The 14,277-nt window shown below is 38.8% G+C and overlaps 2 protein-coding genes across 6 annotated transcripts in view; one reads left to right on the top strand and one right to left on the bottom strand.

The window, feature by feature from the left end:
• Positions 1-14,277, bottom strand: part of CMSS1 (cms1 ribosomal small subunit homolog) — a 388,986-nt gene that overhangs the window by 266,080 nt on the left and 108,629 nt on the right. The gene's annotated exons all lie outside the window — the stretch shown is intronic.
• FILIP1L (filamin A interacting protein 1 like) overlaps positions 1-14,277 on the top strand; it is a 306,702-nt gene that overhangs the window by 191,067 nt on the left and 101,358 nt on the right. For all 3 annotated transcript variants that reach the window (XM_055567913.1, XM_055567910.1, XM_055567911.1), the window contains exon 4: positions 6,407-6,585. In XM_055567913.1, coding sequence (XP_055423888.1) covers positions 6,407-6,585 — 179 coding nt within the window. The remainder of the gene's footprint in view (positions 1-6,406; positions 6,586-14,277) is intronic.

Below are 14,277 nucleotides of genomic sequence, written 5' to 3'. Positions count from 1 at the left end.
TCACCATTCAGGGGACAATAAAACAAGGAAGGGCTTTCAGAGGAGTCTGGCAGTGGTAGTGCAGAGCCATGAGAATCATGCCCCTATTTCCAGCACCTGAGATACTGAGGCAATGTGAGAATTAGCAGTCTTTATTTTAGGATTCTACTATTATCCAAGAAAACCAAGTTTCAGTAAAGACAGAAAAGAAGATGGAACATTTTATGAATAGCATATTTGGTTACCTTTGATCTACTAAAACAGCTAAATAATTTCTCAGCTGTCTGAATTAGCTTTATCTCTACCACTACATTCAAGGTAATCAAAGAAAAAGACAATCTTCAAAGGGCCAACAAAAAAGAAGAAAGAGAACCAAAGCCGTAGCTCAGAAAGAAGATCAAATCCCAAATTAGGGTGATCTGTGACTCAGGAGTTATTAAAACAAAGGTCATTATTTTCTAAGCATAATTAAGTGACCAAAAGCAAAAAGACTGACAAAGTCTCTGTTCTTCATTCTGCTTAACCACCAGGACAATCCAACCTATTGGAACACACTGGATTTCCTTCATTCTGGGCAAGGAGTTGGATTGTGTTAGGGTTTGCGGGTAGGATATGACATCAAGGAGGCTAAAATGATAAGCAGGAAGATTGTCACTGCATGGTAAACATTAAGGAGCCACTGTTAATCTTTCTGCACCTGACACTCCCCTAAAGTGACTAAGTCTTCCTGTTTTCTTCCCCAGGATTCATTCAGTCTGTAAGTGGGGCTAGATCAAAAAGGGGCAGTGGTTCTCTAATAGTCCCATAGTGCTTAATGATACACCACCTCACACTGTTCCTAATTGTTTAATGTGTATATCTTATCTGTCTAGTAAGAGTATAAGCACTGAGACTTTAAAATTCTCCCATGGCAACTATCATAGTACTAAGTACATACAGCATAATAGACGCTTAATAAATAGTTTGTACCTTGAGAAAACTGTGGCAATACAATTGCTCTTAGAAATCAAGCCCAATCACTATATTTATAATAAAAAAAACCCCAGAAGTACAGAACACTTAAGTGGTTTCACCAAGCACACACACACAACTGGTGGGAAATGAAATGAGTTCAGAAGAGCTCAAGTCCATCATTTGATGTGGCAGGAATGAAGAAGAGACTGAACTGAGAACCAGTGGCATATTTCTAAGAACCATTTGGGGTATGGAGAAATGAAGGAACAGAATAAAACTTCAAGCGTAAGCTAAAATGTCTCTAGAATCACTTACACTTCCTTCGGGAACTTTCCCTCTGCAAGGTCACTATTCAACACCTTTTCAATTTCTGCTGTTGACAAACATGAGGTCCTTACCTGTTGCACCAAACAGCATGCAGGAAATTTAAGTCTTCCTTCAAGAGTCATGGAAGGTGAGAGAAGGAAATCCCAGAGAATTCGACATTTCACTGATATGAAGGAACACACAGTTCTACGCAGGAGTGAGCAGAGAAACTTATAAATGAAGAACAGGAAAAATTTGGGGTGGAAGGCGGAAAAGGTTTCCATGTTTCAACACTGAAAAAAAGCAGTACTGAAGCACCACCATGTGTTTTAAGAACTACTTGAAGCCTGGTGTGGCTAAAGACAAGTGAGAAAGATGGGAAAGTACGGAATGAGAATGGGGTAGAAAGGTCAGGAGGCCAGATGGTGAGAGGTGTTTCAGCTCTGAATAGGAGAGTGGAGTAATCCCACTAGTGGAAGATCACGCTATCATTGATGAGGAAGGGCTGGGGTGGGGGCAGTGGGTTGAAGGAAGGGACAGCCCTTACAAAGTTGTGTAATAAATAACGGGCAATGATTCTTTCCAATCTTCCTTCCTTACAAACAAACTACAAACAAACCAAGTAGGGAAAAACACAATGGAAGGTAATAATAGATGAACTAAAGCTTCTCTTTTTTTCTTTTTTGGGCTGAACAAAGTTTCATATTCATGTCCATATAACTACAAGAAGCTATCTGAGGAAGCTTCTCTTATGAAGCTGCCCTGTCATTCATTTATGCTTTACTAAATACCTACTGTGAGCTTCTCTGGTGGCGCAGATGGTAAAGAATCTGCCTGCAATGCGGGAGACCTGGGTTCGATCCCTGGATTGGGAAGATGCCCTGCAGGAGGGCATGGCAACCCACTCCAGTATTCTTGCCTGGAGAATCCCCATGGACAGAGGAGCCTGGCAGGCTACAGTCCGTGAGGTTGCAAAGAGTCGCACACAATAAGCGACTAAGCACAGATACCTCAACAATAATTATTCATTTATTAATTCTAGGGCCAATCTTGTGATAAATTGAATGTTTCTCTAAGTCAAATGTCAAGATCTCCAAATTAAGGCTGATTCTATCACTATTTCACTTTAAAATTCTAAAAGCAGTTGATTTGAATTTCCCTTATAATGCAGTCTAATGTTTGGGCAACTGGAAGGAGTTTTCAGAGAACTATTGTTTCTTGAGACCCAGGACAGTTAATACTACAACCTCCCTCTCAGAAGGTGGTAATTAGTTAAAAGTGACTCTGCTAGCAGGCAATATAACCAAGCAATTTCAGCTCCACAAAAGACCTGGTCACATTTATTAAAAGTCATGAACACCTGTATGACATGAAGTACTTTTGTGTGTGTTAAAGTATCATTATAAACTCATATTAGAAAACCAGACAGCCAGCTTAAATGTTTAGAGGTCAGCTGGATTCTGTCTGCTGGGATACCTATATTCCCTTCTTTTTCCGAAGTGTTTTGGCCATTTTTGTGCTTTGGATTCCTAGTCAAATACGTGCTTTTTAAGGATGTACAATTTAAAGTGGTTTCAAATTCAAGAGTCACAAATTTTAAATCTTTTATGATAAAAGCAAAGGGCAAAATTAACCAATATTATGGCTTATGGTTTTGTGTTTAGCTCATCTAGAAAGCCACATGCTTTCAAAACCATGGTCTTATACGGATTTGAATTTATCACTGGCCAAAGCTCCTGAGCTACTTTTGTTTTAATCAGCCGACTTCCCTCTTTTCTTTTTTTTTTTAAGTGTTTAATTGGAGCTTTACAATACTGTGTTGGTTTCTGCCATACATCAACACGAATCAGCCGTAGGTACATGAATGCCCTCCCTCGTGAACCTCCCTCCCACTTTCCACCCCATCCCACCCCTCTATGATGCAGCTCTCTGCATCATACAGCAAATTTCTACCAGCTATATATTTTACAGATGGTAATTTATACATTTCCATGCTATTCTTCCAATTCATCCCACCATTTCCTTCCCCAACTGTGTCCACAAGTCTGTTCTCAATGTCTGTGTTTCCACTGCTGCCCTACAAATAGGCTCATCAGTACCATCTTTCTAGAGTCCATATATATGCATTAATATGCAATACTTGTTTTTCTCTCCACTCTGTATAACAGGTTCTAGGCTCATGCACCTCATTAGGACTGATTTAAATGTATTCTTTTTAATGGCTGAGTAATATTCCACTGCATGTATGTACCACATCTTTGTTATCCAATCATCAGTCAATGAACATCTAGATTGCTTCCGTGTCCTAGCTGTTGCAAATGGTGCTGCACTGAACACTGGGGTACATGCATCTCTTTCAATTATGGTTTCCTCAGGATATACGCCCAGCAGTGGGATTGTTGGGTAGTACGGTAGTTCTATTACGAGTATTTTAAGGACTCACCATACTGTTCTTCATAGTGGCTGCATCAATGTGCACTCCCATCAACAGTGCAAGTCGGTTCCCTTTTCTCCACACCCCTTCCAACATTTATTGCTTGTAAATTTTTTGATGATGGCCATTCTGACCAGTGTGAGGTGATACCTCATTGGTGTTTTGTTTTGCATTTCTCCAATAATTAAGTGGTGCTGGGAAAACTGGACAGCTACATGTAAAAGAAAAAAACTAGAGCATTTCTTGACACCATACAAACTCAAACGTATTAAAGACTTGAATGTAAGGTCAGAAACTATAAAACTCTTAGAGAGAAACATAGGTAGTACACTCTTTGATGTACATCACAGTAAGACCCTCTTTGACCCACCTCCTAGAGTGTGTGCTGGGTTTCCCAGGTGGTGCTAGTGATAAAGAACCTGCCTGCCAATGTAGAAGACAAAGACTAATGGAAATAAAAATAAAAATAAACAAATGCGACCGAATTAAAAGCTTTTGCATAGCAAAAGAAACAATAAGCAAGATTAAAAGACAAGCCTAAGAATGAGACAAAATAATTGCAAATGAAACAACTGACAGAGGATTAATCTCCAGAATATATAAGCAGCTCATACAGCTCAGCATCAGGCTGTCTTTTCTCCACTGTATATTCTTGCCTCCTTTGTTAAAGATAAGATACTCATAGGCGTGTGGTTCATCTCTGGGCTTTCTATCTTGTTTTATTGATCTATATTTCTGTTTTTGTGCCAGTGCCATACTAGCTTAATGACTGTTGTCATTGTAGCAGAGTCTGAAGCCAGGAGGGTTATTCCTCCAGCTCTGTTCTTTGTTCTCAAGACTGCTTTGGCTATTCTCAAGTCTTTTGTGTTTCCACACAAATTGTTAAAATTTTTGTTCTAGTTCTGTGAAAAATGCCACTGGTAGTTTGATAGGAATTGCATTGAATCTATGGAGAAGGCAATGGCACCCCACTCCAGTACTCTTGTTTGGAAAATCCCATGGACGGAGGAGCCTGGTGGGCTGCAGTCCATGGGGTCGCTAAGAGTTGGACATGACTAAGCGACTTCACTTTCACTTTCATGCATTGGAGAAGGAAGTGACAACCCACTCCAGTGTTCTTGCCTGGAGAATCCCAGGGACGGGGGAGCCTGGTGGGCTGCCGTCTATGGGGTTACACAGAGTCAAACATGAATGAAGTGACTTAGCAGCAGCAGCAGCATTGAATCTATACATTGCTTTGCATAGTATAATCATTTTCACAATATTGACTCTTTATCTCTCCATCTCTTTGTGTCATCTTTGATTTCTTTCATCAGTGTCTTGTAGTTTAGGTCTTTTGTGTCTTTAGGTAGGTTTATTCCTAAGTATTTTGTTGTTGTTGTTGCAATGGTGAATGGGATAGTTTCCTTAACTTCTCTTTCTAAGTTTTCATTGTTAGTGTATAGAAATGCAAGGGATTTCTGTTTATTAATTTTATATCCTGAAACTTTACTATATTCATTGATTAGCTCTAGTAATTTTCCAGTGGAATTTTTAGAGTTTTCTATGTATATATCAAGTCATCTGCAAATAGTGAGAGTTTTACTTCTTTTTTTCCAGTCTAGATTCTTTTTATTTCTTTTTCTTCTCTGATTGTTGTGGCTAGGACTTCCAAAACTATGCTGAATAATAGTGGCGAGAGAGGGTACCCTTATCTTATTCCTGATCTTAGAGAAATGCTTTCAGTTGTTCAGCGCTGAGAATAATGTTTGCTGTGAGTTTGTTGAATATGGCCTTTATTATGTTGAGGTAGGTTCCTCCTACACCTACTTCCTGGAAGGTTCAATATACACAAATCAATCAATGTGATACACCATATCAACAAACTGAAAGATGAAAACCACATGATTATCTCAATAGATGCAGAGAAATCTTTCAACAAAATTCAACACCCATTTATGATAAAACCCTCTTTTCTTTCTTGATTCCTTGCTTGCTTATTTTGTTTTCAATTGAAAATTTTGTTTCAATTTTAATTTGGTTTCAATCTGTAACCATATACTAGGTACCCACTGTAGGCAAATCACTCTTAGATGGTAAGAATTTAAGAAAAATAGAACGTAGGCCCTGCTTTCAGGGAGTTCACAGTCCAGTAGAGTAGACAAGTGTAAGTAAGACAGAAAGGACTTGGTGTTTACATTGGGTCACATTCACACTCTATACCAAGATAGAATTGGTTCTCAAGTATTTGAAAAGAGTACGCCAACAGTTTCATACATAACGCTGTGAAAAACTGACTGTGGACCCAAGAAACATACATGGGCAGAGAACTTCAGGGAGGGCTGGGGCAGGATCCATCAGCTAAGGGAGTGGCAGAATCAGACACTGTCCTTCACTTTCCATCATTCCTCTGATATGGTTTCTCTGGAGGCAAAAGAAGCAGCAGAAAGATATTCAGATACCTACAGAGGCACTGATTTTTATTTTTGGTTAAGAAAAACATGATGATGTGGGAATTAAGATTCCACAAGCCATGTGGTGTGGTCAAAAAAAAAAAAAAAAAGACAGAAGGTTACATTTGTGTTGAAACATATCAAAAGGTATCAAAATTAAGAAGAGTAATAATAAAAGCTAAACAAGGAAATCAGAAACCCATTGTTGAATTTGTTAAAACTTGGACATTTCTAAAAGCAGGAGAGATGGCAGTTTTATGAATGCTTTGTACTTAGATTATTAATGTATTTTCTTTTGTAGTTGGACAAAGTCGTGGAACAACATAAAGAATCGCATAGACGAATCCTGGAACAGCTTTTAATGGCAGAAAAATCTCACAGGCAAACCATACTAGAATTGGAGGAAGAAAAGAGAAAACACAAAGAATACATGGAGAAGAGTGATGAATTCATAAGCTTGCTAGAACAGGAATGTGAAAGGTAAGGCTACTCGGGACAAGACAATGAAGTATTCTGCAAACTCTTCCTAACCTCTCACTATGGGTTGGGCATTATACCAAGGGATACAGGGATATACAATGAATATGACAGCCTCTGGTCTCAAAAACCTCATGGTACAGAGTGAAGAAAAGGATATGTTTAAAAACAGTATCAATGTAACACAAGAATAATCAGGTGTGATAGGACTGTGGAAATGTAAGTGCTGGGCACCTCACCTACTTCTTCAAGGGGCTGCCCTGTGAAAGCTGCAGAGAGGAGGTAATGGGTCTAGTCCTTGTGCAAATAAGAATGGAAACCACACACAAGGCAAGGGCAGAAATAAGTGCCACAGCATAAGACAGGAGTATGGGTACTGAGGGAATGCAAGCTTTCCACAAGCTTTCCATATGGCATAGCACAGGGTGTGAGCAAAGGAAAGGCTGGCCATGGGCGCTGGATTTTATACTGTTGGCAAGAAGGAACAAATGACAAGTTATGAGAAGGAGAATGAATTGATTAGGGATGTTTTCTTAACGAACCATTAAGGAAAAACAGAAGAAAGACAGGAGGAGCTTTAACCTGGAGGCAGATATGTGTTCCAATGGCTAGAGGGTTAGGGATAACGGGGTGTAACGAGAATTGTTTATGAGGTATAGTCAATATGAATTCATGACTAATGTGACTAGAGAGCAGAGCAAGGAAAACAGAAATGCCATTCTCCCAAATCATCCCACCCTCGCCCTCCAATTAAAATAAATAAATTTATATTAAAAAAAAAAAGAAAACAGAAAGTTATACTCCTGGTTATTCACCAAGGTGCAGAAGGTGGGAGTGGCGCACAGCTTTTTGCTGTTGCAGGGTTTCTGGTTCAAAAGGGGGAAGGGGGTCTTGCTTCAGACAAGTTGAGCATGAGGGACCTGGAGTGTTCCACTGTCCAGTGGGGAGAACAATATGTCTAAATAGACAATCCATGGTTAGAAATGTAGGTCTGGGAAAGGCTGGGCTGGTGATGTGTTTTTGCAGCTGGTGAGAGCTGAAGCTATGGGTGTTGGTTTGGTGAGGGGAGAGAATTTTGAGATGGGAACTCTAGAAAACAACACAACAATCCATCAAGTTAGGGTTTTCGTCCAAAAAAAAAAAAAAAATGGGTCAAGAAGGGAAGCTGAGAAAGAATAAAGAAGGGCGGAGGACTAGAAGAATCAGAAGAGAAAGCAAAGAGCCAAACAAGGAAGGACTCTCAAGAAAGAGTGAGCAGTCAAACAGCACAAGATAATACAGAAAAAGATGGGCAATAAGGAAGACACTGAAGAACTTAATGAGTCATTTCAATAAAACAGTGAAAGCAGAAGCCAAATCACAATACTCTGAAGAATAAATAAGAAATGAGAACACAGAAGCTTAGAATGTGAACTAGTATTTAGAGAAGGGAGAAAATGGTTAGTAAATCTTTTATAACCATATGGAAGGCAGATTATTTTGCTCAACTTTGACCCTCTATTCTGAATCTCCTTAGAAAGTTTGCACATCCCTATTAAATTGAAAGGACAATGACTCTTCTCTATTAGTATTGCAAAGATAGAAAATAACCAATCTCAAATTTTTACTGGATCTTCGTTTAACTTTTGTTATTACATGGATACTTCTCTTACAAGTTACAGGGCTAATGATGCTAGATTCTAACAATCACAGGAAAATACAGAAAAAACAATTACTTGTGAGTGCCCTTTTCTAAAATACTAGTAGTCTCAACTATTTTATTTGACTACTTGCAATTCATATTTTAGCGAGGTATCCAAATTACATAACCAATGGCCCTCCCATCCAATTTCTTTTTCTACATTCATCAGGGGTTTGTTTTCTACTCACCACATAGAGAGGGGTCTTGTTACTTTGCCCCTCATGAACCTGAAGTATCTTCAGGGGCAAGTTAAATGAGCAAAAGAAGTCTGGCACTGAGGGAAGATCTGATTAAGACATTACAGTATACAATTTGGTATTCGATAAGACAATGTCATATTAAATACTATTTCGAACCCCTGCAGTTTGGCGCCTGTGGCCTCATTTAGCCTCCACACTTACTTGGCACTAACTTGTTGAACACAGACACTTCCTTTCATCTCTCATTATTATAAATATTTATTCACCAGGGTCAGAGTGCTGCCCACCACAGAATAAAGAAGTAGGCAGGTAAATCCCTGCCCCAGGGGCTTACTAAACAGTAACAGAGAAGACAAGAGGATACAGATTTAGGGTGGAAATGTGGAAGGCTCTTGGTGGTATAGTCCCAGTGCTCATGGTTGTGTCTCTACTGTCTTCTGAAGGAAGGTTGAGAAGGGCTTCAAGAAGTAACACTATAAAGTTGGGAGGCAGATGGTGAAGATTATTTAAATCAATAGAGAGTAAAGAAGAACAGCACTGAGAAATGAGAACACAAGAGCAGTAGGAATAAAGGCCATGGCTAGAGCAAAAGGAAAATAGTGAGATGAATGTAAATTGTACACCATGGACTCAATATATTAAGAATGGTATTGCCACATGTATCAAAGTAGTTTAAGGGGGAGAATTTTAAAAGATCATATTTTTTAGCCATATAGGACACAAAGTTTTTCTGTCTTGAAGAATAATGAAAGTAAACAAGCCATTAACCCCCCAAATTGGAAAAAATGACTGCAGTGATTCTCATTCCATGTTTAGCCATTCCAGAAGACATGGGAATATTCACCTATTTCTATTTGTCCAGGTACAGCTTCCAGATGGAACTCTTTGGGTATGAAAGTGTTAAGCCTATTCTCGACTCACACGATAACACAGACAATACTTCTGCTCCACCTGTACATCGCAGTCCCCGGAGCTTGGCGGTGTTGGTGCACTCACCCTTCCTGCCGCCATGCTTGGAGCAGGGAGGCTGTGGGCCTCATAAGGCATAACTGACTTCAACTCGCTTTAAGGCCATGTGCATAAAAATACTAAGTGACCACCACCTCATGAAGAGGAAATGGGGGACTAGTAATTTCAGGTAAATATACACTGAGGAGGTGTTTACACAAGAGAGTAAAGTACCATTCACACGTCTCATTCTATGACAACAAATGACAGAACACAAACCTAACTTTAGTGAGAGTACTTCCTCTCAAACATGCAGCCACCCCTCACAAAAACAAGACTAATTTTTTCTAAGAAGTCAAAGAATAATGTTTCCTTCCTCTAACAGAGTGATATAAGCCACTCCCGAATCAGTGACCCTCAGTACAAAGAAACAAAGATATCATAACCGCCATAAAAGTGGTTTGAGTGAATACAGCCATAAATATAGCTCTATAACTATAATATAGTTTCTGACTGGAACTCTGAGAAAACACTGTGAAAGTTCAGAGCTCCTATTTTTAGTGTTAGATAACATCTACTTGGAAATTAAATAAAAATTAAGAAATACACGATTGAGATAGTTAATGAGACCTTAGAGGGTGTAATAATGGATTTCAAATTCAGGCTCCATTTCTGTGTTTTCTTTGGAGAATTCATTTTATGTGGAAAACCCTAAAGGAGGCTGATGTCACACTGAGTTGAGGCCAAAATGTCTGCCAAATGATGTCGTTGTCGTAATCAGTAAACAATTGGCTTTCCCACTGCAGAAGGGTGGGGGCAGGGAACAGCTCAGGAAACCCTGTTCCCAAGTGTGTTAATGTAAAGTTTCCTTCACTGTAATCTGTGCAGTTTGGTCTGTCCATAAAACAATATGTCCACATTTCATGACAACTTTCTGTTCACCAACCAGCTCCAATGTGTGGATATGTGTATCACTGATGACCTGAATTATGTACTTGGCTGAATTACAAGTGGCGTCTATGTGAAAGGTTTTATACAAAAGCAATGCCAGTAATTTTTGGCCTTTTTGGAGGACTTCACAGGAAAGCCAAAACAAAAATCACTTTTAGTCAGTGCAGTTTTGCAAAATTTTCCCATAAATGAAATGCCAATTTTGTCTGTACTTTCAAAATAGCTTGCATAATTTTTTTTTTTTTTCCTTTTTCAGTTTCAATGGGGGAAAAGGCTGGGAAGAAAAAAAAAGTTTCCTATTTTTTTTTTTTTTTTAAATCATGCTTTCTTTCTTAGAACACTAAAGCAAACCATGTATACTAACCATATATATTATTGCACTTCTGGCCTTGAAACCACCACTGAAGTGGGAAACAAATATTGTTATGGCAACTCTGTCTAAAACTGTGACTTCAACTATGGATTTTTTGAAAACCTTAAATTACTTTTTATAATATCTTCGCCAAGTAGCTTAGCACTGATAGTTGTGATCTTATAAAGCAGGACTTCAAATGGTAGCTTCTCAAAAGCCACATAGTAAGGAACGAGTCACAGGCAGAGTTAATTTATTGCTGCTGTCCTGCCCAAGTGCGACTAGACAGAACAATGGCTCAGGGGGCAGAAGGGTCTTGGCAGCAAAGTCAGCAGGAGCCCAGCTTCAAGGCTGTTGACTTGACCACATCTTGGGTTAAGTCCTTAGTAAAGAATAAAACATTTTCACCTTTCCCTTTGGCTGAAGCAACTTTATAAAGATTTCTATTATTAACTCTTTTCTACTATGACAGGCCTGTTTTCTAGATGGGCACCAGGAAAGGTGAGTGAAACACTGAGCCATATTTGACTCTCCTGTTAACTGAATATATTGGATTACTTTCAAAGGCTTCTCTCAAAAGACATCAAATCTTCTTTCTAGAGGTTTTGAATACTCCCTTGAAATATATATAAATGAATGAGTGTATTAATCTATTTTTTAGTTAAACTAACTAGTTACTTAGCTATTTAATGCTGCTGGCCACTTCTGCTGCTGCTAAGTCACTTCAGTCGTGTCCGACTCTGTGCGACCCCATAGACGGCAGCCCACTAGGCTCCTCTGTCCCTGGGATTCTCCAGGCAAGAACACTGGAGTGGGTTGCCATTTCCTTCTCCAATGCATCAAAGTGAAAAGTGAAAGTGAAGTCGCTCAGTCGTCCCCGACTCTTAGCGACACCAAGGACTGCAGCCTACCAGGCTCCTCCGTCCATGGGATTTTCCAGGCAAGAGTACTGGAGTGGGGTGCCATTAAACCAAAACCAAAAAAAAAAAAAAAAAAAAACCCCACCCAAAACCCAAACCAAAAACACCTCAATTAATTAAATGCCTGCTACATGCCAGGTCCTACACTAGATACTAGGAGAAGGAAGTAGATGACTTCCTCACTGGCATATAACCCCAACTCATTTGTGCATGTGTAGGGCAGAGACACCACTGTAGCCTTTATGATTTGATACTAAGGCTTCCAGGGCACTATGAAATCATGATGGGTAAGGGAAAAAAGCACCAGTATGGTACAAAAACATAATACATTAAATACTCATGAAAATAAAACAGGAGAATTCAATAAACACATTAAACTACAGTACTTCAAGAGGATCCAGTATCTTGCAACTATTACCATTAGGATTTTCAAATTTTTTGGTCTTAAATCCCAGCTTTTAAAAATATCCCACAAAGCATAACACAGAGGGCATAATGTTTTTTAAAAATAAATAAGCTAAAGTATACTTTTTAAAAATCCTATTTGGAAAGCCAGCAGTTTTAAATTTCATGCACACTAAACTATTGTTGTAGAATGCATTGTACTCAAATGCAATCATTTCCGTTCAGTTTTCTGGCAAGGAGTTATATGTATGACATATTCTTGAGGCTATGTCTTACAAGTAGTGGAATGGATGGCAGATCTCCATTTGACCTTTGTCATTGGTATTCAGTTCTTTGTCAGAACAAAATGGAGACCACCACAAACATATTTTATATTGTGACTCTACAGCGACTCACAATGTGATCAGCCCAGTGTTCATATACCTCAGATCTAACACGGGGTCTGGGTAGGGATGCAGAGAGATTACCTCATGAGGATAACCAAAAAACCCATTCATTTAGGACTGTACATCATGACTTAACTTTCAGCAGATGTCACAAAACCATACCCTTGTAACTGCATAATTCAGTGGTTTCTATACAACACTATTTAATTATAGAGGTCAAAAGTCGGCTACAATGATGACGCTATTTGATTGCTTTTCCTTCCCAGAAACCTGAACTAAATTTTACAAATAATTCTGGGTGTGTATTTAGTTGTACAATGATTCATGAATTTACTGCTTACAAAAGAATACTACAAATGTTAAAAAGCAGTCTAAAAGGAAATATGACAAGCACAGTGAGGGATGAGGGAACTTGGAGAAAGGGGATGCTGGTCTGCAAACTGGATCTGCAGCTAGACCAGATTTGGGCAAATTCCATTTCTCCAACCTTGTATGTAAACAAATGGGACAGGCTATATTTGTGTGTCTCTTTCAGATTTAAAACACTGTGATTACGTGATACTATTATGAATAAGTATCTTTTACTTCAACCCCATCATTCTAAGCCACACTAGCAAAAGATGTCAGTAAGAATGATAGCACCTCAACCACCAGATTCAAATCTACGTCAGCAGTGTTTCCATTTTTAGAGGATATCTAGATTTAAGTATGTCCTATCACTTCTTGAATGTTACATATTAGAAACTGAACTTAGTATCACCTTCGCAAATTGAGGTCAATTTACAGCCTTTCTATTCCATTTATTCCACCACAGAGAATCAATCTATGAGATAGCCATAAAAAATTACAGAAATCTCTCAATCCTAAATTTAAATGAGTAAAGATCTAGCAATAAAGACCAATGTTCTAATTTCTGAATTGTGAAAAGTGAAGCCCATCAAGACTCAGTTAGAAACCCCCAAATCTTGCTGCTAAACAGAAGTAGGGCCAGACCAGAGGCTAGCTCTGATAACATGGTGAGTAATATTCTCCCCAGAATCATTACTAGGTGCTCAACCCTTGAGCCTGCTATTCCAAAGAAAGTTAAGACGTAATTATACCATAATTGAAAAGGTAAGACCTTCATAAAATATCTCAGAAGATGCAGGTGTTCATTCTGTGGTACTGACACTGGTGTTGCAACATGATGAAAGGTCAGTCAAAAAGGATATTAAGAAGTGTAATTATCCAACGACCCACATAGCCCTAGGAGAGTGGAGGACATACAGTAAGTCTTGGATAAATATATCTAACTGGCTCTTAGCTACTAGCTTAACAGCTCTATAAAACAGGAAGTCAAAGACTGAATGTGGAAAGGCAACCCCAAACTTCTGTTCCATCTGGCTATAAAATACCAAGAGGAGGAAGAGTCATTAAGCCATATCAAAATGGAAAATTCTGCCTCATAAATGGAAACCAAGGTGGAACATTAGAATTAAGCTGTATCCTGAATTTCCATCTGGTAGGTAAACTTTGCTGGCAAATATATTATTTCTCATGAGAAGATGAAGCCAAACAGCTTTGGCCAGCCATGAGAATAGGAAATGCCTGGCATAAATGTTGAGTAAATATCAATGTACAGAAAGGCCTTTCCTTAGAAGGGTGTACATATGGTATTGGGTTAAAAGCATAGGCTCTGGAGTCAGAACCAACAGGAGTTTGAACCATGCTCCCATCCTCTCATCTGGTCCTACTAGCTGTTTAACCTTGAACAAAGTACTTACTCTCTGTAAGTCTCAATTTTATCATCTGTTAATAAAATGATATGGATCTCACAGGTTGCTGAAATTACTAAATTATACAATGCATAGGA

Source organism: Bubalus kerabau, chromosome 2 (genome assembly GCF_029407905.1).
Source record: "Bubalus kerabau isolate K-KA32 ecotype Philippines breed swamp buffalo chromosome 2, PCC_UOA_SB_1v2, whole genome shotgun sequence".
NCBI classification, from domain to species: Eukaryota; Metazoa; Chordata; class Mammalia; order Artiodactyla; family Bovidae; genus Bubalus; species Bubalus kerabau.
This window is presented reverse-complemented; position numbering and strand designations above follow the sequence as displayed.